Here is a 19001-nt window from a genome sequence, read left to right on the forward strand (position 1 = left end):
CAAAGCCCTCACCTGGAAGCAAGTTTGAATGCGCAATCCATCCCAGGCTATCGGATTCTAAGACCACGATGGGCTCCCTCCCCAGTGATTTCGCCATATCCCTCAAAGCGCGCCCTTCCTCGAAGACCAACACCAATCTTCCGGGGCTCATAGAGCGAATCAACATTGAGCGCGGCGGATTCCAGAACATCACAGAGGACAGCTTGCGCCGGGAGATTGCTGAAGCAGAGTTGGGCAATGAGGATGGGGACAAGAATGGCACTAGCGATGAGGAGGAGGAAGAGCCCGATCGAATGAAGGAACTTATGACCTCGAGGGAAGCGATGCTTGGGCAGATTGAGTACGCGGTTCCCTCGCTACAGAGTGTGCAGCTGCTAACAGCACTTTAGAACAGCCCATCAATCAGCAATATTCGCTCTAGACTTTGTGTCCCTCCTTCTATCGAAAGATACACCTGAGCAAGCCAGCCTATCGATCTCGCCATTTCGCCGAGAGTTGGTTGGAATGGGCACATTGGGTGCGGACAAACTCCATGACCCTAGAACCACCGACGTACAGAAACAGGACAACAGGCAGATTGCCAAGGGGTGGAAGTCTCAGAGTCTGAACAAGACGGTGGACTCAATCCTAGCATCTGCTTCGAGGCTTGAGAAGGAGATTGAGCTTGAGACAAGATACTGGCAGCAAGTTTTAGCTATCAGTGACAATGGATGGTCCATATGCCGGCTTCCAAATGAGAAGCATACGTTGGGAGTTAGGTTTGGATTTTCAGAAGGTATGTTGCTCGATTTCCACCTTGCGTGGCCGTTCTAAGCACAAGCAGCTTCCCCCGCCTTCAAAAGCCGAAGCCTAGCAGCACTTCGACGGAACCCGGACGGCACCATTTCGTTGCATCAAGGAATAGCAAGCTCTGAACCCCAAAGTCTCCGAGTACGGATTCGAACTGGCGACGACCAAACCGGCTCATCTATGAGCCCCCAGCCTGCAGCCGAAGATGCACCAATCGAGGCACTGATTCTTCAAGCACGAAATACGATATTTTCTGAGGAGTTATGGCAGGAGCTGAATCGGGAGGCTCGAACGATGGGCTCATATGGCGTGCAATCGAAAGATGATACTCTAATATGCCCTCTATCCGCTACAAAAGTCGCAGTCTTCGATCTTGTCCCTCTGGGAGAGTCTAATCTATCCGGTCCTGATGATGCCATGGCCGAAGGTGTTTTCATAACCCTCAATCTCCTGCTCAGTTACGCACATCGACAGAATCAACGTCGCAGGATCCAACCCCCACCGCCAATCTCCGGTCAAAAGAACATAATCCAACCATACAATCTACTTCGTGCCATTCTCACCCGTCTAAAGCACCAGGAAACCGCAGGACAGTTAAATAACCTTCTAAGCCCACTCTGCCGTGTTATGGAGACGGCTGAACTAAAACCCTTACCGACATTCACAGTCACCTCCACACCTGGAATCCCACCCTCACAATACCCCCAAGCAGAACAGACGATGCTCAGCCTAATCGAACGCTTGGAAACAATCGCAACCTTCTCCATGTCTGAAACAACAACCGTCACCATCTCAGCACGAACCTCCCCAGTACGAAGCACCTTCGGCCTCACGCTCTCTCCGGACTCGCCATTAATGAGCATCTGTCCGCCACCTCCTCAAGTTCTAACATCCTACCCCGCCTTAAGGGACTACATCTACTACTTCACCGCATGTGCGATCGCTACATCCATTTCCACAATTCCGTCCAGCTTGGGAATCGATGATGCAAATGTCGAAGCAGAAGCAGGGCATTGGCGCCAAACTCCGCACCCAATGACCCTACGCATGATCCTCCCCACTTCTGCCACGCCATCCAAACTCCCAAGTACGAAACAGCTCTCTATCTCCATCCAACCACTGGCTTCGCGAGGCAGGACGGGGATCAGACTCCGGGCGCATTGGGAATGGAACGGAACGGAGCAAGAGGGGACTGGCACCGGTGGGCGGAAGAGTAGTTTTGGATACCCAGTTCTGATGGAAGATGTGCGGAAGACTCTTAAGGAGGATAGTGAGGCTGGCAAGAAGTCGAAGAGAGGAAAGGGAGAGGATGTTTATGATTGGGTTGCTTGGGAGAAGGAGAGTGGGAAGGACTGGGATGATGGGGAGGGAGAAGTTTTTAGGACGTTGGAGAGTGTGGTAGCTGATTCTGGGAAGTGAAGTGTGGGCTACTCGCCTTAATCTTGAGTGAATGAATTGTAAATGATGGTGAATCATTGTCCCTTGCTACCTTAAAATTCCTTTTTGGAAGAGGCCCAATGCTTTGGTTTACCAATGACATGTCACGAAGCCTCAGAGGAAACAAGAGTATAGTGCAAAGTTTTATATTAGGCTCAAGGTGCTAGAAACACGAGTAGAGCAAGGTCATAACGTATTATTAAGAACGCCACCGAGCCCCCATGCCACGATCATACCAATTCATTTCCGCCCCAAGCAACTTCATGTTACGCCCTATAGATAGAGCAAAGAAAACCAATCCAAATCAAATCAAATCTAATGCAAATCGCTTTTCGCCTCCATCGAAGGCCTTCCGAGAAGGCCAGGTATATGACGCTGAGCACCAGCGCTGTTCAAGAAGCAAGAATACATCGACTGAGTTAACGTGAAAGTAGTATAATGAAGAAATTAAGCTTTCGAAGCAGTGCGGCTGCGAGCTGAGCTAGTTAAGTGTTAGGAATGCAAGGTATAGGGAGAATTTGAGGAGGACTTACCCCTTCTTGCCACGACCACCTTTCTTCTTCGTTTGCGATTCAGTTTCCTCTTCCACAGCTCCTTGAGTTGCCTGAGAGCCACCCTCTGGTGCTTGTTTCTTGACGTTTGGTGCATCGGCAAGGTTGGCATTCTCAGAGAGCTCACCCTTCATAGTAGTGGCAGGCTCGGATGCTTGTTCCTCGATATGTGGTACATTGGCCAAATTGGCATCCTCGAAGAGCTCGCCCTTGACGGCAACGGCTGCTTGGGGATCTCCAGGAAGAGTAGTGTTGGCACCTGATCCCTCGGCAATGACCGCGTTGGAAGATTCTGGAGCAGTCATGGGTGTATCCTCGGATGGCTCCTCCTTGACCGCTTTGCGGCTTCTCTTTGCAGCAGGCTTGGCCTTAGCAACTTCGCCAGTCTCGTCGCCGTTCTCCCCTGCTTCTTGCTTGACTTTCTTTGCACGAGATCTCTTGGCTGGTGTAGGCTTAGCTTCTTCCTCATTACCCTCACCCATGTGCTCGTCCTCCTGCTTGATTACCTTCTTGGCAGGAACAGGTTTGACCTCCTCCTCCACTCCCTCATCCATCTGCTCCTCCTTCCTGACCTTCTTTGCACGAGATCTCTTGGTTGGAGCAGGCTTGGCTTCTTTATTACCACCTTCGTTCATTTGCTCAGCTTCTTGCTTGACAGCCTTCTTCGCACGAGATTCATTGGCCGGAGCGGGTTTGAGACCCTCCTCGTTACCCTCACCTGTCTGCTCATCCTCTTGCTTAACAGTCTTCTTGGCACGAGACCTCTTGGCTGGAGCAGGTGTGACGTCCTCCTCCCCACTTTCACTCAATTTACTTTCTTCCTCTTTCTTGGCCTTCTTGGCCTTCTTAGCACGAGGTTTCTTAACAGGCTTGACCTCTTCGCCGTCTTCATCAACTTCCTTCTTGGCTTTGGTGGCACGCTTCTTCTTTGCAGGCTTGGCATCTTCGGAATCTTCACCCTCTGCTGCGGCTCTGGCTGCATCTTCTTCCTTCTTTCTCTTCTGTGCCGACCCAAGATAAAGACCCCGCTTTCCAAGTTCGTTCATTTCTGGGTCCTACCAGTACCTGTCAGTAAAATTTAGGGCTGGTATCTTGTTTTACATACGCCGTTAAAGTCCTCCGGATCAATATAACCTTGCATGATCACGCGGCGAACTTTGTCTTGTAGATCAGGATGATGAACAAGACTGTCCCGATCATCACTCTCGTAGCCATCGAGCAGCTCCCAATTATAGCCATCGGGGTGGTCGGGATCTGCGAGAGTATCACGTAGATTCTCAAGCTGCTGTCCGGTGACACAGCCCCTGAACTGACGTTAGTTATTGCCCAGAAGAGGTGAAAAAGTCTTACCAGTGTCTCCATGACCAACCAGAAAAGTTTGGACCATCAACCCAACTTCCGAATCGAAGCTCGCCCTTCTCGATCTTGAGACCAGCATCCTTGCATCTCTTAACTGAACATCCAGCCCGCCCAGTTTTTGCGGTTTCTAAGGAAGTACGTCAGCATCGATCGAGGAAGGGGCTGGAGATCATCACGTGCTACCGTGAGCCAAGGTGACGAAAGTGTTAAAAAGAAACCAACCTACCGACGCGATAAGGCATCTTGAGAACGAAGTCTGGATGGCTTGCTTCTTGTAGATTTGAATGACTCCGATATGCTTCCTCTTGAGTAAATCCACTTTCGTGCTCAATCCTGATGACAAGAGCGACACGCCACCAAGGTTGTACCGGACTCGAATGTTTCAAGCCTACAAAGAGCACAAAAGCAGTTGCAGACCACCACGATCCCTTGGATTATCGTCGCCTTCGATGGAAGGTCGAAGAATGAAGTTGTGTTGTGTCGAATTTGATGAAGAAGGTGGAAAGTCCAGTGCCTGGAGGAGATATCGCGGCTTTGCCATGTTAAGCGAGTCGCGTTAAGGTGACCTCACTTCACCTCATAATCGGACTTCACCTCAACACTTACGAACACCAACATACTTCTCGTCTTTAGCGTCATTTCTTCTTTCCCATTAATTGTCTCAAAAGCAGAAGATTTCACATTCTGCCTGTACCAGGAGTGATGGTACCCTGCTCGAGATCAGGTCGTCTATCGATGGCTTGGGCTCCTGCAGGTTTGCAGCCCATGGAAGTCATTTTTTCAAACATTGACTTGCAATTTCAGAAGTAGCCACTTCGTGATATCTGCGGTGCCGGGAGGAAATTTAATAATTGCTGTAAAAGGACTTTACTGTGACACCTAGGGCTTTCGAACACCGCGCCAGGGTCAAGTCGACCCGTCTTGGTTCCCCTTCCCGCTACTTTCATCGTCTGTCATAATGATCTCCAGGCTCCCTCGGAAATTCGTACTCATGCAATATAGCGTCTAGAAGAAGAGCTTTCCACCTTGAATGAGTCATGCGTACTCGGTCGAGCTCGAGCCTGCTCCATGGTGTAAATCAAGTTCGCGAGAACTTGCTTATTTTCGTCCATTTTCTACCTGCTATCTTGGACGATATCATATCAAAGTGATAGTCTGAATGGGAATAGTTTCCTTTGTAGTTGTCTCTATGACGGGTACCTTCCAGTTCAACAATAAAACAGTAATCTCTCTGTATCAACTCTCAATATCATTGTCCAAATCCAAGTCGGATCATCCAAAATGCCTGCCCCCTCATTCACCGAGAAATACTGGAACAATGTCGTCGTTGACGCTTGCTAGTTCGCACTGGAGACTGTCAAACATCTGAATCGGGCTCGTGGTTGGTAAAAAAGAGGCTCTGAAGTTTTGATGTCCCATGTCAGAGGTGGACATTCAGGTAGTCCCGAAGGTCATAGGATTTCAGGAATTTAGTAGTTTTCGGCTGTGAGAAGAGGCAGACTTGAAATATACGACAACTCGAAGGATAATTGCAGGGAAAGGATATGAAAATGTTCCAACTGGGCTTGGGGTATTTTCTTTGCCCAAATTTGCACATTTGGCTTATTGGGCATCGTGCCGCTGCTGTCCCAAAGTTGCAAACCCCGGGATCTGATAGAGTGGTTATGGCGTCTGGCTCGGGGTAGCGGAGCTGACACCTGCCGCCGCTGACTGTAGCCGCCATCGAGCTCGAGGTGAGCATGCTCAAGGGAGAAGAAGGAGTTGGAGGAAGGTCAGAAATGGTGGTATCTTTCGCAATTATTGGTCGCTTATTGGTGAACCAATCATATGCTGCCTTTAAGTGTGCTTATAAAACCTCTGTTCGGATTAATTGGTAGGAACTAGCGAAAATCTTTCTGTGGAACAAAGCATCCCAAGTGCAACTCCATCTCACAGTCATTCCTTGATCCAATCTTCATCCTCACTTCTCCTTACATCGCTTTGTCTTGTTTTATAGCTCTGAGGGGCATGGAAAGCGATAAAACCCGTGCTCTAAGAATCGTTCGAATGTGGAATTTGTACACTCCGGCATCCCTTGAGGCATTCCTCAGCAACGCCGTAGATGGCGACCAGGCTTCAAGATATTTGCTGCAAACATACGCCGATGACGGGAGTGATGCAATTACACGATTTGCAAAAGAATGGTAAGATCTGGTGAGACTTTGTAGGTTTTATCCCTAGAATTAATGAGCACATCGCTAAATGACTCGAAGTCTCTGTGTAAAATCTGAGTTGGGCTTTGAAGAAAAAAGTTGCACGACGAGATGAATGCTGATGTTGCCTGACCGGAGTGCGATGCCGGTTCAGGAGCATTTGGGGTGCGTTTCCCATTATTCGTCCGGCCGCATGTTGTGTACGGAAAGTAGGACAACCCCGACAATAGATTTCTGGAATTTTTTGATTTGGTTTGTAGTAAAGGCTGTATGATATGCTCAGTGCATTCACCACATCTTTCCACCGAGATGTACTCAAAGACCAAACTCTAGAGAATCAGATTCGAAATCGTTGGACTCTAAGCGAGGGCGCGGTAATAGCCTTTTCCAGAGGGGTTATCAGACTCGAACAGCTGGCAGGAACAGAGGTTCAGATGTCTTTCTTCCTTAGTCGTAACCCCACTAACTCTGCGCAGTACGATATCCTCTACAGCAATCATGGCGGCAAAGCTCCCGTAATTTATAGCCTCACCGACGATTCGATTGAGAATGTGATCTACCTGATCACTCAAGCTCTGGAATTGAGAGTCTCAACCCGGAACTTCTTGGACTACACTCTCGATACTATAGGAATCTAAAATGGACTGCCATCACTACCAGGATAAACAATCGTTCATGCTTACGCTGAAGCCAAAACACAGATAGCAGTCACTTCACACAGACGATCACTACTGCTTTTCTCGCTATATGGTCCAGGTTCCCTGACTTCATCCGATTTCAAACATACAGAGTTCTGAGGACTGCTGGATCGTATCTCTATGGGTCTACCACCATAGGAATCTAGAGATTGCCATTCGGGGATATACCTCAAACACGGGCCAGAAATCCACGCAGAACGACATAACGGAGAATTGAACGGTCTCAAACTTCTGCGACGCCAAACTTGCATCCCCGTTCCGCAACCCATCAATCTCCCGCTCTCACGCGCAGAGTCTTTCCTCGTCACATCCCGCGTGGAAGGCGAGCCAGCCGGCATCGCTGTAGACAAATGCAGTGACGAGGAGATGCATCAGATGGCTCGGGATTTACGTTCCTCGATCGCGAACTTACTTGCCATAAAGATGGAGAGACACTCAAAGTACGCTATCACCAACTCAACTGGGGGTCCTTGTCTCGATTATCGCATACTGCATCGGCTGCGACCCAGTAGGACCTTTCACAGCGAGATAGAATTTAGTGAATCATTGCGGCTAAAGATACTTCCTGATTTAATGCATCGTACTGAATACAAGATCATTTTTACGCACACATATTTGAAAATGAGGAATAATTTGGTTAAGGATGGTAGGATTTCCGAGATTGTGGATTGAGAGAATGCGAGGTGGTTTCCTGAGTATGGGAAGTATACTAATTGCCATTTTGGGGTCAGAATATAGAAGAGATGGGTGCAGGTGCTAGGGGCCGTGTTTGAAAATGAGTATGAAGCCGAGTTGGGGATTAAGAGGCAGTACTGGGAATATAGCAGCGCTTGGTAGATTGAATGAGGCTTTGAGGTGGAAGTCTGGAGCGAGATTCTACCACTAATGATTAAGGACATCTGGGTTGAGAAGAATTTGTAGTACAAGTATAAGTTCAAGTATACGGATGGGTGGAATTGGATATATAAAGGCGCTTGGTAAAGAGTTTGAGCGGTTGGGGGAACGCAAATCTATTTTAGAGAAATTAAACGTTAATGAGAGAATTTCTTGCTCCGTCTTGATATTTTCTGAGACAAGGCCGCAATTGGAGTACCAAATAAGTCACGACTTTTGATCTGGTAACTTTGTCATTTTACAGCACGAAAACAGGACAGTATTCCATAGATATAAAACTCAGACCCTCTAAACCTCACAAAAACCGACCCCTCGTTCTTACCCCATCTCACCAACCCTTCCTCCAGACCCCTCTCTCTTCTCTCACATCCTCTCCCCGGTACCCTCCCCACACCTCCCCCAAAAAATAACAGCCAACGTTACTGTAATACTCTCCGTATTCCCCGTCTTAGAACCACAAGTTCAAACCTCATCCGCAAACCCATCATACTTCAACAACACGGTCCCATTACAGCCCTGCCCCCTGTAAAACTTCACCAGCTGCCCATCGTAGAGTATCCGGGCACAGTAGGCTTTTAGCCCATCGGGGATGGTGTTGCGGTCGCAGTTGCCGCAAGTGGATTCCGAGGAGGGGAGCATGGAAGGGGATTAGTAGGAGAGGCCGTCGAGGGAGGGGAGTGTTACTGTTTTTTTAGTTGTTAGTGCCCAACCCTAGAGCGAAAAGAGGTTGGGGGAAGTGGAAAAGAAGATTGATGGGAGGAGTTGGAGGGAGGAAGGTGAAAATCTGTTTCGTTATCTGGATGCAGGATAAGTATCAGATGGAATGTTGAAGGAGTTCTTGGCGCTGCGGGTTGAAGGCACTGGCAGGGATCCAGCAGTCTGAAAAGATTCAATGCAGTAGATATTTCTGAAAAGAACGGCAAAACAAACATACAGCATGACATGTCATATATATCGCGAGAATGCCCACTTGGGAAAAGCAATAACATTCTCAGAAACCTCAGGTCCTCTCCGGACAAACGTTAGCGTTTTATATTCTATCTATTATTATCTTCCATCGTAGCAAGTCCAACAAACGTGCAGATCAACCAGACTCCAAGGCTATGCATGAACCAAGTCCCAATCATCAACCACGTGATCCTCTCCCAGGCATCTCCCTACTCTATAACTTCAACAAGGGGATTTTTGCGTACAACGATTCATAGCCCTTTCCTACCCACCCATCAGCTCTCCCGCCTCCCGCAATTACACCCAATCCACCAGCCATCCACAATGCAGCAAGACCGACACTAATCCCATTGATCGTCCACCACCTCCGCTTTGCCTGTGTCTTATTCCCCACGGGCATCCAGCCATTCCATCTCGCAACACCCCAGACGAAATGTCCAGCTGCAACTCCAATCAACGCAGTATACCCCGTCCACGCAACAAATGGATGTTTCGCAAATCCATGGCTGACGAAACCCAATCCGACGCCCGAGCTCCCACCCTCATAAATCCATGGTAAGAGACGATTTGTAAACGCATGGCCGATGACTAGTGGAGCCAGAACAAAGCCCGAGAGGCTGGACCAAGAAACCGCAGGCCATACCTTTAGGCGCTTTTCAAGGCGGGAAGAGACGGAAATGGTGGATGCGCCGTAGCGGGCGAGATTTGCGTTGCGCCGATGTATTCTCAGGGCAAGGCCTGAGAGGATGTGCGTTGCAATCGGGAGCGTTATGAGGAGGGGTTCAAAGGGGAAGGACTGGTAGTATGGCCGGGTGAGGAGTAGGTATGGTTCTGAGGCGGGGACAGAACGAGTGAAGAGCGGTACAATCGAGGTGTTCGTGAGGTGTATCGATGCATAGACTGTGAATACATAGGAGGAGTATTTCTGCAGACGGGTCACTAAAGAGATTAGTACAGTTCTGTAATTAGAATGAGAGGCGTACGATAATATACAGAGGTGTGTCCGCTTCCGCTGAGGCCTAAGGTCGAAGATCTGGCAGGAGGTGATGCAGCGGGGAGCTCAGGGAGCTGCTTGTCCAGTTCGTATTCGGGCGATTCGATGGGAGAAGGATCTAATTGTTGGAGGGATATGAATGTCTCTTGCGAGGCAGTAGATTCTCGGCGGTCCATTACAAAGTCTAGACGCGTTTAATGCACAACTTTGGAAGACAGCTGTGAGCCTTAGGAGTGAAGCAGTTCAAGCCCAAATCTGTGGCTTTGACCAACCTTCCAGCCTCGGCACAACCTGCTGTCAACAACGTTCCAACAACACAACTTCAGGCTTCACCTATTGACAAGACGACATGCCTCCGGTAAACCCCCAGATATTCAAGTCTTTAATCACCAGCTAATAGAAATAGCGCGGTTTCACCAACCCGGCTCCCAAGACGGAGAGCGCAAGGGAAGCCGTCAAGTCGTTCTACTGTATACTCTCCTCCCTCCCTCTCTCACTTCCTCGGAGGCGCCCGCTCACAATTCCAGGTGAACTATGCAGCAAAGGCTACGCCCGAATGAACGAGTATGAAGCCCATCTCTCTTCCTATGACCACTCGCACAAGCAACGCCTCAAAGACATGCGGCAACTGTCCCGCGATCCCCTCGCCTCTACCAAAGCCCGCAAGGCTGAAGCAAAAGCCAATTCACAATCAGGGCTCATATCTATCAAGCTAGGAGGTGAATCGGGAACTACTGGAGGTGGCGGTGGGTTCAAGAAAGCCGGATTTAAAAAAGCTGGGTTCAAGAGTGCTTTTGCGCCTGCGGAGGGAGAACCTGCAAGGGAGGAAGAGAAAGCTGAAGAAGTGAGGAAGAAGGAAGTGCCCGGACTGAAGATAGACGAGGGTATGGAGGTAGAGAGCGATACGGATGATGAAGGGTACGAGATGTATGATCCAAGACACCCTACGGACTGAAGGCTGGACTTTGAACTATAAATGGTTTGGATGGCCTTCTTTCGGGCGGACGAAGTGGCATTGATCGCTGGAGAGAACATACGCGATCTCCTGCGAAGAGCGAACCCTGGTGATGCTCCTCACATCCTCCTCTATATGGACGCTCGGTGCGAGTTCTTCTGAACAGAGGAAGGCAGCCATTCACAGTCTTGGTCTTGACTCGTTTATGCTATGGCGGCAAAGATGGTTTACGAGAGAAAGCGCCCTATATTTGTATGGAATCAAAAACTGCCAGGTACGACTAGAAACGACGTCGCCACAGTTCGTGTCCTCTGGGAGCAGGGTCCTATTATAGCATACACGTCTGGCGAGCTTTCGGGGCTCTTTAGGTGAAAATTAGGATGGAGACGGATATCAGATCAGGGGAGAATCCCCGCCATCTAGGAGAAGAGACGGTTCGAGTTCCTTCCCAATTTCCTTTCGCGAAGCTCGAACTCTCGCAAGGTGACTCTCCGTTCTGGTCGATTTGCAATATACCCAAGCCGCGTATGTTACGGTTGCAACATGTAATATCAGTATGATGAAGACCAGGAGTTAATTCCGAAGAGATCAGTCTTCATTCAGAAAAGCAATGCAGGTGTCAGCAGGTATCCTTTTGACTATTTCACAGAGCCGCCTAGAAATACACATCTGCCCCTCTATCAAATCCTAGCTCTCCTATTTATAGCCGTAACATCTTCTTGGCATAGTTCTCGATCAAGGTCTCATCCGGGAAGGACATCTGCTCCAACTTCAAAGCATATGGTGTTGGCACCTCAGCACCAGTGATTCTTTGGGCCGGAGCATCAAGGTAGTCGAAGGCATATTCCATGGTAAGTGCGAGGAGCTCAGCACCGACTCCGAAGGCTGGGAATCCGGACTCAACAGCCAACAGGCGGTGGGTCTTCTTGACCGATTTGACGATTGCTTCAACATCAAGGGGTTTGATGGAGCGGAGGTTGATGACTTCGACTTCAACGCCATATTTCTTCTTCAAAGCTTCAGCAGCGACCAATGATTGGCCAACGCATCTGGAGAGTGTAACAATTGTGAGATCCTTTCCGGCACGTTCAATCTTTGCCTTTCCGAAGGGAAGAACGAAGTCGTCTTTTTGGGCGGCTTCACTCATGGGGAAGGATTGACCATAGAGTAGTTCGTTCTCGAGGACGCAGACCGGGTTTGGATCTCTGATAGCTGCCTTCAATAACCCCTTGGCATCTTCCGCGCTCCATGGAGTGACAACTTTGAGACCGGGTATGCTTCCATACCAAGCTGAATAATCTTGTGAATGTTGTGCTGCAACGCCTGATGCGAAACCGTTGGGACCACGGAAGGTGATATTGCAGGGTTGAATTCCGCCGGACATATAATGAGTCTTTGCTGCTGAATTGACAATTTGATCAATTGCTTGCATAGCGAAGTTGAAGGTCATGAATTCACACTGTATCAACTTTAGCCATTGCTTGTCGCGTCGGAAATTTCGCAACCTACGACGGGATGTAAGCCAGCCAATGCTGCGCCAACTGCCAAACCACAGAACCCAGATTCGGTGATCGGAGTATCAATAACTCTCTTCTCTCCGAATCTATCCAGTAAACCCTTGGTGACTTTGTATGCGCCATTGTACTGAGCAACTTCTTCACCGAGAATGAACACCTTGGGATTCAATTCCAATTCTTCTGCCAAGGCTTCATTCAGCGCATCTCTGACTGTATATTCCTTCACACCACTCTCCTTCGCATATCCTCTGTTTTGCACAATCACCGGGACTCGGGGTGGGGACTGGAAGGCACTTCGAGCCACTGGTCGGGCGACGGAGGATGATACCAATCGAGAAGCTGGCCGCAAGAGTCGTGACATCTTAATATGTTGCCACAGCTGGAAGAAAGAAAAAAGGGTCGATTGTGGTTGTGAGGAATGCGATTGACAGCTCCTCAGAAATAAAATTCCGGGCGAGCTTCGTTGGGATGGAGCAGCTTGTTGGATTCACGCTAGTTCCAATTTTAGGCTAGTGGCGGGAAGTCAAGGGAACGATTGTCAGGACAAAAAACACATCAAACTTCTAACCTCTTTCACTTCTCCCCTACATTCCCTCCTCTTCATATCCAGGGATAAGAAGACACTGCAAGACTCACAGATGAGAAACAGTCCGAAAAAAAGGAGGAAAGAAGGGCAATTTGGTCAAATTGCTGAAGCCACCACTTTCCTCCTCCAAACAACAGACGCACGCATCTCTTCCCTCGATATTGACGAAGAAAAAAGGAAGCCCTTTGATGTCATTGGGGGGTTTTTTTGCTTTCCTGATCTTTTCCTCTTACATATACCATTTGCGGAAACGATTGTTTTTCTCCTAAGGAAGCGTCTCCCTTGGCTGATGTCAGGAAGGCCCGAATGTGTCGAGCTTCGTATTGGGGAAATACAGCTGACACACTTTCCACCTAAGGCTCATATCTATTCATTTGTAAGTCCTGGATATGTGAGAATACTTTTGCTTTTATTTGTACTGCCCGTTTCAGCTCCAAGAAAGGACATAGAGAGAACTGGACTTTTCAAAAATTTATGACTTCAAAGAAACAGGTCATCTGGATGTTTCTCTCTAGTTTAATTTCTTTATATAGTGCCATCAATATCTTGCATTTCCAGTCAGTCTTTAGTCCTGCACAGATGATCGTGCCAACTGGATGCCAAGGCATCTTGCTGGACTTCAGTTGATCAGAAGGTGTTCACTACCTTGCCTTCGAGGTAGACGGCTACTTATCCTTTGACCAGAGCTTGTCGAATTGCCTATATTGAAGCCAATCTTCTGGGTTTGTGTTGAGCTACGAGGTAGAGTTAGTAACAGGGGATAGTCAATTTCAGCCAACTGCGGCTCTCCTGTGAATAACTCAAATTAATAAAACAACATCGAAAAAAAAAACTAGCTGGATGAACCGCCAAAATCCACTCGAGAAAGGTTGGCCGAGGAAGAGAAAAGAGTGTGGGGTTTCGCAGAAGGATGAGGTACGGAGGTGATGCATGGCTCAGCAAGTTACAGTTGCTGGATTTCAGGCCCGGTAGGGCTTTCCAAATTGTGGATCGAATATGCATACTCATACACAAGATCCGATCAGAAGTATACGATAGAGAATGAAAGCATACGTTGGTGTGTTCCCAAGCGCGTCCAGCTGCAGATGGCATAATTTGCTAAAAAGGTGGATGTTAGCCTTATTCGTGAATAATATTAAGCACCGGAGTACCAAGGAATTCTTTTGTGAAATGACTGCTTAGAATAGTCATATATTTCCTAGTTTTGTGGTCCTTGTTGACTTGGATCACGTTCTCTACCTCCCTCGTGATTGGAATCACATGTCCGCAGCCTGGCGGCGGGGCAAGGCTGCTAAACCCCAGCCAACCAATCATTGACCCGCTCCTTTCTTTGTCTCTCTACACCTGGAACATCAAGACTGCGTCACGTCTCCAAGAACAATAATAACTTGGTTGCCTTGCTCCCAGCAACCTTGGCCTCGACTTCGGCTTCGACCTCGATACTCGACCTTGCAAACAACATCTCCGAAACGAACAAACGTCACAATTCCGCAGCGATGAACTTCATCCACAGCACCCTCGACAAGGTGCGTGAGTGGGCGCCCGTCTCGCACACCTCAACCTTCCGCCAAAACGGGCAGATCACGCCCGAAGAGTTCGTCGCAGCGGGCGACTACCTCGTCTACAAGTTTCCGACCTGGTCCTGGGCAGATGCTTCACCGATCAGCAAGCGCCTCTCTTATCTGCCTGCTGGAAAGCAGTTCTTGGTGACGAGAGGCGTGCCATGTCATCGCAGACTTGATGATAATTTTGCTGGAGAGGCAGGACATGACGAGACGATGGTGGGCGATGGCGAAGATTTCAATACTGGGGCACCGCATGCGCCTGGCGATGATGAGGATGGCTGGCTGAGAACCGGGGGACTGGCTGCGAGCCAAGAAGCAAGAGTCAGAGATGTGAGAACAGTGGATGAAAGTGGCAATATGGGTGAGCGGGAAGAAGACGAAGAAGATATTCCTGATATGGAGGACGAGGAAGATGATGAGGAAGCTATTATTCGAGATCCTAAAGCGGATGGTGCTGATTCGTAAGCTTTACTTACCGTCCGACTCTCTGGACTCGAAGCTGATTATCCGAACAGAACGCGCCGTACCTATACTATCTACATCGCATATGCACCCTATTACCGTACTCCACGCCTCTATCTTTCCGGCTACCTAGCCAACTCACAACCTCTTCCACCACAACTCATGATGGAAGATATTGTTGGTGACTACAAGGATAAGACCGTCACACTGGAAGACTTCCCGTATTTCAGCAACAATATCAAGATGGCATCCATCCACCCATGTAAACACGCCAGTGTTATGAAGACTCTCCTCGACCGAGCAGACGCAGCACTTAAGATCCGAAGAGAGAAGCTGAAGGCGGGAAAGATCTTACCGGGAGCCAAGGATGCGGGAATGGAAGGCTTGGTCGATGATTTCGGAAAGACGGGAATTGAGGATAAGAAGGCGATGTTAGAGGGGATGAAGGCAGGTGGAAATGGGAATGATGAGTGGGAGGTCTTGCAACATGATGCGGAAGCGACGCACGATGAAGAGGTTGCTATTCGGGTGGATCAATACCTGGTTGTCTTCTTGAAGGTATGCTTCTATGATTATCACTCCATGTGTCCATTGCTAACTACGAGACAGTTCATGGCAAGCGTCACACCAGGCATCGAGCACGATTTCACCATGGGGGTTTAGATCATTACGAGCCTTAGAGTTGTTTAGTTTTCAGCATTACAGTTTGGGATATCGGAACTGGGTCAGGTCATGCTTTGGGATCTCCGGCGTCGAGGAACAGGACACGATTATGTTGTGCAGTACATAGCGTAGAAATCCATTTCTACTCTCTTCGAGTACTCACTATCCTCCTTCTCCGATCTTAACCTTTCTTTCCCACAGCACCAAATCGCATAACAAATCCAAACCACACATTGATGCCAATCCATTTCTTTCCCCGTTCCCCAACAACCGCCCCTAAATCACCTTCAGTAATAGCCCTCTCGCCCACCTCTCCTACCACTTCAAAGCCCCACTTCTCCCCTTCCTCGATCGCCTCTGAAATCTCATGCGCAAAACTATGCCCTCGGATCTTCTCACCCGTGACCTCATCCACGAAACCAGCTTGAGAGATACGTCCCATATCGGCATGCATATTGGTTAACAGGAAGTACCCGCCTGGCTTCAGAAATGATTTGACAGTGCGAAAAAATACATCAAGTGGTAAATGCTCCAAGACCAATGTTGACAGCACGAGATCTGCTTTGCCTTCCAGAGCGTTTATCTCTGGAGATAGCTCTGGGTGTAGGGCATCGAATTCGTGGAATCCAACGGCAGGGGGCGCGAGCAAGACGTTTGAGGCATTTGCTGTGAGGTGAGTTTCGCAGCGTTGTTTTGCTACCATGAGCATTCCCGGGGAGAGATCGAGCGCCGCGATTGAGGTAATTTGTGGTAATGAGGAAGAGGGAGACAGGAGCTTGGCGGTGTTGCGGCCGGTTCCGCAACCTAGTTCTGTGATTGTGATTGGCATGTCCGACGGGAGGAGGGTGAAGACAAAGTTAAGAAGCGCTGGGAGCATCACGTCGTCGACGCTTTGGAGTATGTTGCCATCTGTATCATAGACCTGTTGGCGTGTTGCTCTTAGGACTCTGAGAACATATATATATATGAAGAGTGAAGGAGTGAGGATGTGAGAGAAGGTGGAGTCACGCACTTTGGCCCAGCGGTTGTACAGCTCCGCATTTGTCACTGACTGGATGGGACGGGACGATGCCATTTTGAGTGTTGTGATGTGTAGAAAGATTGAGAATTGCGCTACGTCAAAAATGCTATGAGAATATCTAAGAGTACCGAAGATATGAAAGAAAGTTCTCAACTTTGAGAAAGTAGAATTGATAAGGTCTTGACTCCCCACGCGGCTTGCAGTAAAAAAGCGGAATGACTCATTGCCGACCAGGGGATGGAGATATTCACAGAAGTCATATTCTTCCATCTCCCACACAGTTCTAGACTTCTAGTTTTTGAAATCCTGAGTTTGGAAATTACCCCGAATTGTGGATGTTGCTGCAGGAAAACTCTCGGTCTGGAACCCCTTTTCCCAATCACGTGATTCGTTTGTTTGCCCAAGGAGGAACCGCCCATCAATTCCAAACAGAAAGTCGACATGAAAAGTGAACTATGGACAGTTTCATTTAATTTTGAGCAGCTCAGCCTCGCAACTGCCTGGAAAGGACTCACATCCCATCTCTCCGTTTGCTGCCGGCTAATTTAGGTTTGCTCGCCTCATCCCCACCTCTCACAGTCTGTCTTCATTGGTCGCCTTCCGTCAGTCGAAAAGGAGTCCATGACCAAACGGAGAACAGACCGAAACGTTTGAGCAGCAAGCAGGCTTTCAATTGCGTCTGTCTCCTCGATATACTTGCGTGAAACAGACTGCCCAGGATCCATGGCAGCGGACGACAGCAAGCCAAATAAGCTCCTTCACTCCATACTCCATCGACTCATCCCAGCCCTCCTCTCGGTAGCAATTACGAATTCGCCCAAATAGGCAATCAGATCGAAGCACGAGCCAAGTGCTGCCAATCCCAAAATCGAGGCAGAATTGTTATTGTATATTTACTTCTTTCCCATCACTGTTTCCGAATTGCTGTACAGGGCAATTCGCTGCTGGGATCAATCAGGACAAAGACAATGCCGCCCAACGGCAAAACCAATGGGCGATTCCAACTTCCCCAACTTACTCCTGTAAACTATTCTCTCACAGAGGGCACCAACATACCACCGCCTCCTGATTCTCCTGTCGAAGAGAAGCCGCCACCTCCTGCGCCGAAGCTAGAAGTCGTGGAAAACTCTGTGCCAGCAACGAATAGACAATCCCTTGCGCCGAATAATTCGAATGGGATCTACGATGGCCGCGGTCGAACGAGCAGCCACGATCAGCCACCCATGAGCCCTGCCTCTTCGAAGAGGCCGAGCAGCATTCGGAGGTTCCTATCGAGGAAATCCCTGTATTCGAGTTATTCGGATGGCACAGATCACAACGACGAGGATGTGACGATGATGGACAGGCCCGAGAGCTCGCTGAGCTTCGTGGATGGCAGACCGGGACTGAGGACAAAGAAGAGTGGAGGCTGGTTCAGACGTATAGGAAGTGGATCGAGTGGGAATAGATCGAGCGTGGTATATGAGGAGAAAAAGGTCCCGATGGGTCCTCCGCCGCCCAAACTACCCGAGTTGAATCAATTGAAGGCGAAAATCCCGGAGGACGATGAAGGCAGTTTAGGTGCTGACGATATATTCAAGAATATTAAGTAGAGCGGGAGTATTGTGATGTTGGATATTGCAACGCGATCAACGGCTAGATGTTGGATGGTCACCAATGGTCGCATGGCTCACGACGTTTCGAGACTTAGGGGGGTGGGAGAGTAAGGGAAGACATGAGATACCCGGCTCGAAGAGAGGAGCACCACTCTTTTGGATCGTTTCTTTATTTGGGTGCTGTATGCTGTATAGCGATTATTCGGTATCTCGGGTGGTAGCCTCATTCAAGGCTTGGTAATGCCCTAAGCTGGCAGCATTTGTAATACTGGCAGACTCTTGGCTTACCATGAAGCTCTCTTTGTGGTTTAAAATTCATTTGTTAGTATTGGGTTGGAAAAGAACGAATCACTTGGTTTCCTTTGTGTAAATTTTACCTACTTGCGCCGCCCTCTGTCTTCAAGGTCAATTTTGTTCGATTTTCCGGTCTCTACTGGCAAGTCCTGCAAGGTACTAAATATGTATTGAGATGCCTATTTGTTTTTGGAATAACCTTTACGTGACAGTTCTGTATGGATGTGGAAGTTTGCCAAGCTCAAGGCCCCTGGAGAGCTGTTGATGGCTGAGCTGAACTCACCCCGCCATCCACATCAGCCAAAAGAAAGTTCCAGCTGTCAATGCCTCAGCTTCTAGAAGGCTTTTATTTGCATTAATCGACGCGTTCTCAGACCTTTCCAGCGGTCCTAACTTACCAGACACGTTCGGCCGTGCTCAGCCACGTGCTTTGGCCCCTGCAGCATTTGTAAACTGCTAACCGCAAGACGTCATGTTCGCT

General features: G+C 48.8%; 10 protein-coding genes across 10 annotated transcripts; 6 read left to right on the forward strand and 4 right to left on the reverse strand.

Moving 5' to 3' along the window:
• Window positions 1–25: 25 nt before the first annotated feature.
• On the forward strand, window positions 26–2272 carry K444DRAFT_557000 (uncharacterized protein). The gene is made up of 3 exons (XM_024876767.1): window positions 26–340; window positions 390–775; window positions 824–2272. Exons 1-3 carry the CDS (start codon window positions 69–71, stop codon window positions 2206–2208), a joined length of 2043 nt encoding a protein of 680 aa, XP_024740263.1. The 5' UTR covers window positions 26–68; the 3' UTR covers window positions 2209–2272.
• An 80-nt stretch (window positions 2273–2352) lies between these two features.
• Window positions 2353–4622, reverse strand: K444DRAFT_610210 (zf-PARP-domain-containing protein). Its single transcript, XM_024879701.1, has 5 exons — window positions 4363–4622; window positions 4128–4263; window positions 3883–4081; window positions 2760–3832; window positions 2353–2707 (listed from the first exon to the last, which is right to left on the reverse strand). Exons 1-5 carry the CDS (start codon window positions 4376–4378, stop codon window positions 2674–2676), a joined length of 1458 nt encoding a protein of 485 aa, XP_024740264.1. The 5' UTR covers window positions 4379–4622; the 3' UTR covers window positions 2353–2673.
• A 1521-nt stretch (window positions 4623–6143) lies between these two features.
• Window positions 6144–6966, forward strand: K444DRAFT_627083 (uncharacterized protein; the record flags this gene model as incomplete). Its single annotated transcript, XM_024882757.1, has 2 exons — window positions 6144–6319; window positions 6612–6966. 2 exons carry the CDS (start codon window positions 6144–6146, stop codon window positions 6964–6966), a joined length of 531 nt encoding a protein of 176 aa, XP_024740265.1.
• A 1944-nt stretch (window positions 6967–8910) lies between these two features.
• Window positions 8911–10080, reverse strand: K444DRAFT_610213 (uncharacterized protein). The gene is made up of 2 exons (XM_024879702.1): window positions 9852–10080; window positions 8911–9807 (listed from the first exon to the last, which is right to left on the reverse strand). Exons 1-2 carry the CDS (start codon window positions 10036–10038, stop codon window positions 9083–9085), a joined length of 912 nt encoding a protein of 303 aa, XP_024740266.1. The 5' UTR covers window positions 10039–10080; the 3' UTR covers window positions 8911–9082.
• A 131-nt stretch (window positions 10081–10211) lies between these two features.
• Window positions 10212–10817, forward strand: K444DRAFT_641599 (uncharacterized protein; the record flags this gene model as incomplete). Its single annotated transcript, XM_024884641.1, has 3 exons — window positions 10212–10220; window positions 10269–10332; window positions 10390–10817. The coding sequence occupies 3 exons, from the start codon at window positions 10212–10214 to the stop codon at window positions 10815–10817; spliced, it is 501 nt and encodes a 166-aa protein (XP_024740267.1).
• Window positions 10818–11517: 700 nt separating this feature from the next.
• K444DRAFT_523427 (pyruvate dehydrogenase E1 component beta subunit) lies at window positions 11518–12695 on the reverse strand (the record flags this gene model as incomplete). Its single annotated transcript, XM_024874287.1, has 2 exons — window positions 11518–12276; window positions 12327–12695. The coding sequence occupies 2 exons, from the start codon at window positions 12693–12695 to the stop codon at window positions 11518–11520; spliced, it is 1128 nt and encodes a 375-aa protein (XP_024740268.1).
• A 207-nt stretch (window positions 12696–12902) lies between these two features.
• K444DRAFT_334204 (uncharacterized protein) lies at window positions 12903–13533 on the forward strand. The gene has a single exon (XM_024871975.1). The coding sequence runs from the start codon at window positions 12973–12975 to the stop codon at window positions 13396–13398; it is 426 nt and encodes a 141-aa protein (XP_024740269.1). The 5' UTR covers window positions 12903–12972; the 3' UTR covers window positions 13399–13533.
• Window positions 13534–14416: 883 nt separating this feature from the next.
• K444DRAFT_641601 (uncharacterized protein) lies at window positions 14417–15610 on the forward strand (the record flags this gene model as incomplete). The annotated part of the gene is made up of 3 exons (XM_024884642.1): window positions 14417–14946; window positions 15001–15505; window positions 15557–15610. The coding sequence occupies 3 exons, from the start codon at window positions 14417–14419 to the stop codon at window positions 15608–15610; spliced, it is 1089 nt and encodes a 362-aa protein (XP_024740270.1).
• Window positions 15372–17250, reverse strand: K444DRAFT_334235 (S-adenosyl-L-methionine-dependent methyltransferase). The gene has a single exon (XM_024871977.1). The coding sequence runs from the start codon at window positions 16899–16901 to the stop codon at window positions 15792–15794; it is 1110 nt and encodes a 369-aa protein (XP_024740271.1). The 5' UTR covers window positions 16902–17250; the 3' UTR covers window positions 15372–15791.
• Window positions 17251–18646, forward strand: K444DRAFT_334215 (uncharacterized protein). Its single transcript, XM_024871976.1, has one exon. The coding sequence runs from the start codon at window positions 17600–17602 to the stop codon at window positions 18221–18223; it is 624 nt and encodes a 207-aa protein (XP_024740272.1). The 5' UTR covers window positions 17251–17599; the 3' UTR covers window positions 18224–18646.
• The last annotated feature ends 355 nt before the right edge of the window (window positions 18647–19001 follow it).

This window comes from Hyaloscypha bicolor, assembly GCF_002865645.1.
Source record: "Hyaloscypha bicolor E unplaced genomic scaffold K444scaffold_52, whole genome shotgun sequence".
Classification (NCBI taxonomy): domain Eukaryota; kingdom Fungi; phylum Ascomycota; class Leotiomycetes; order Helotiales; family Hyaloscyphaceae; genus Hyaloscypha; species Hyaloscypha bicolor.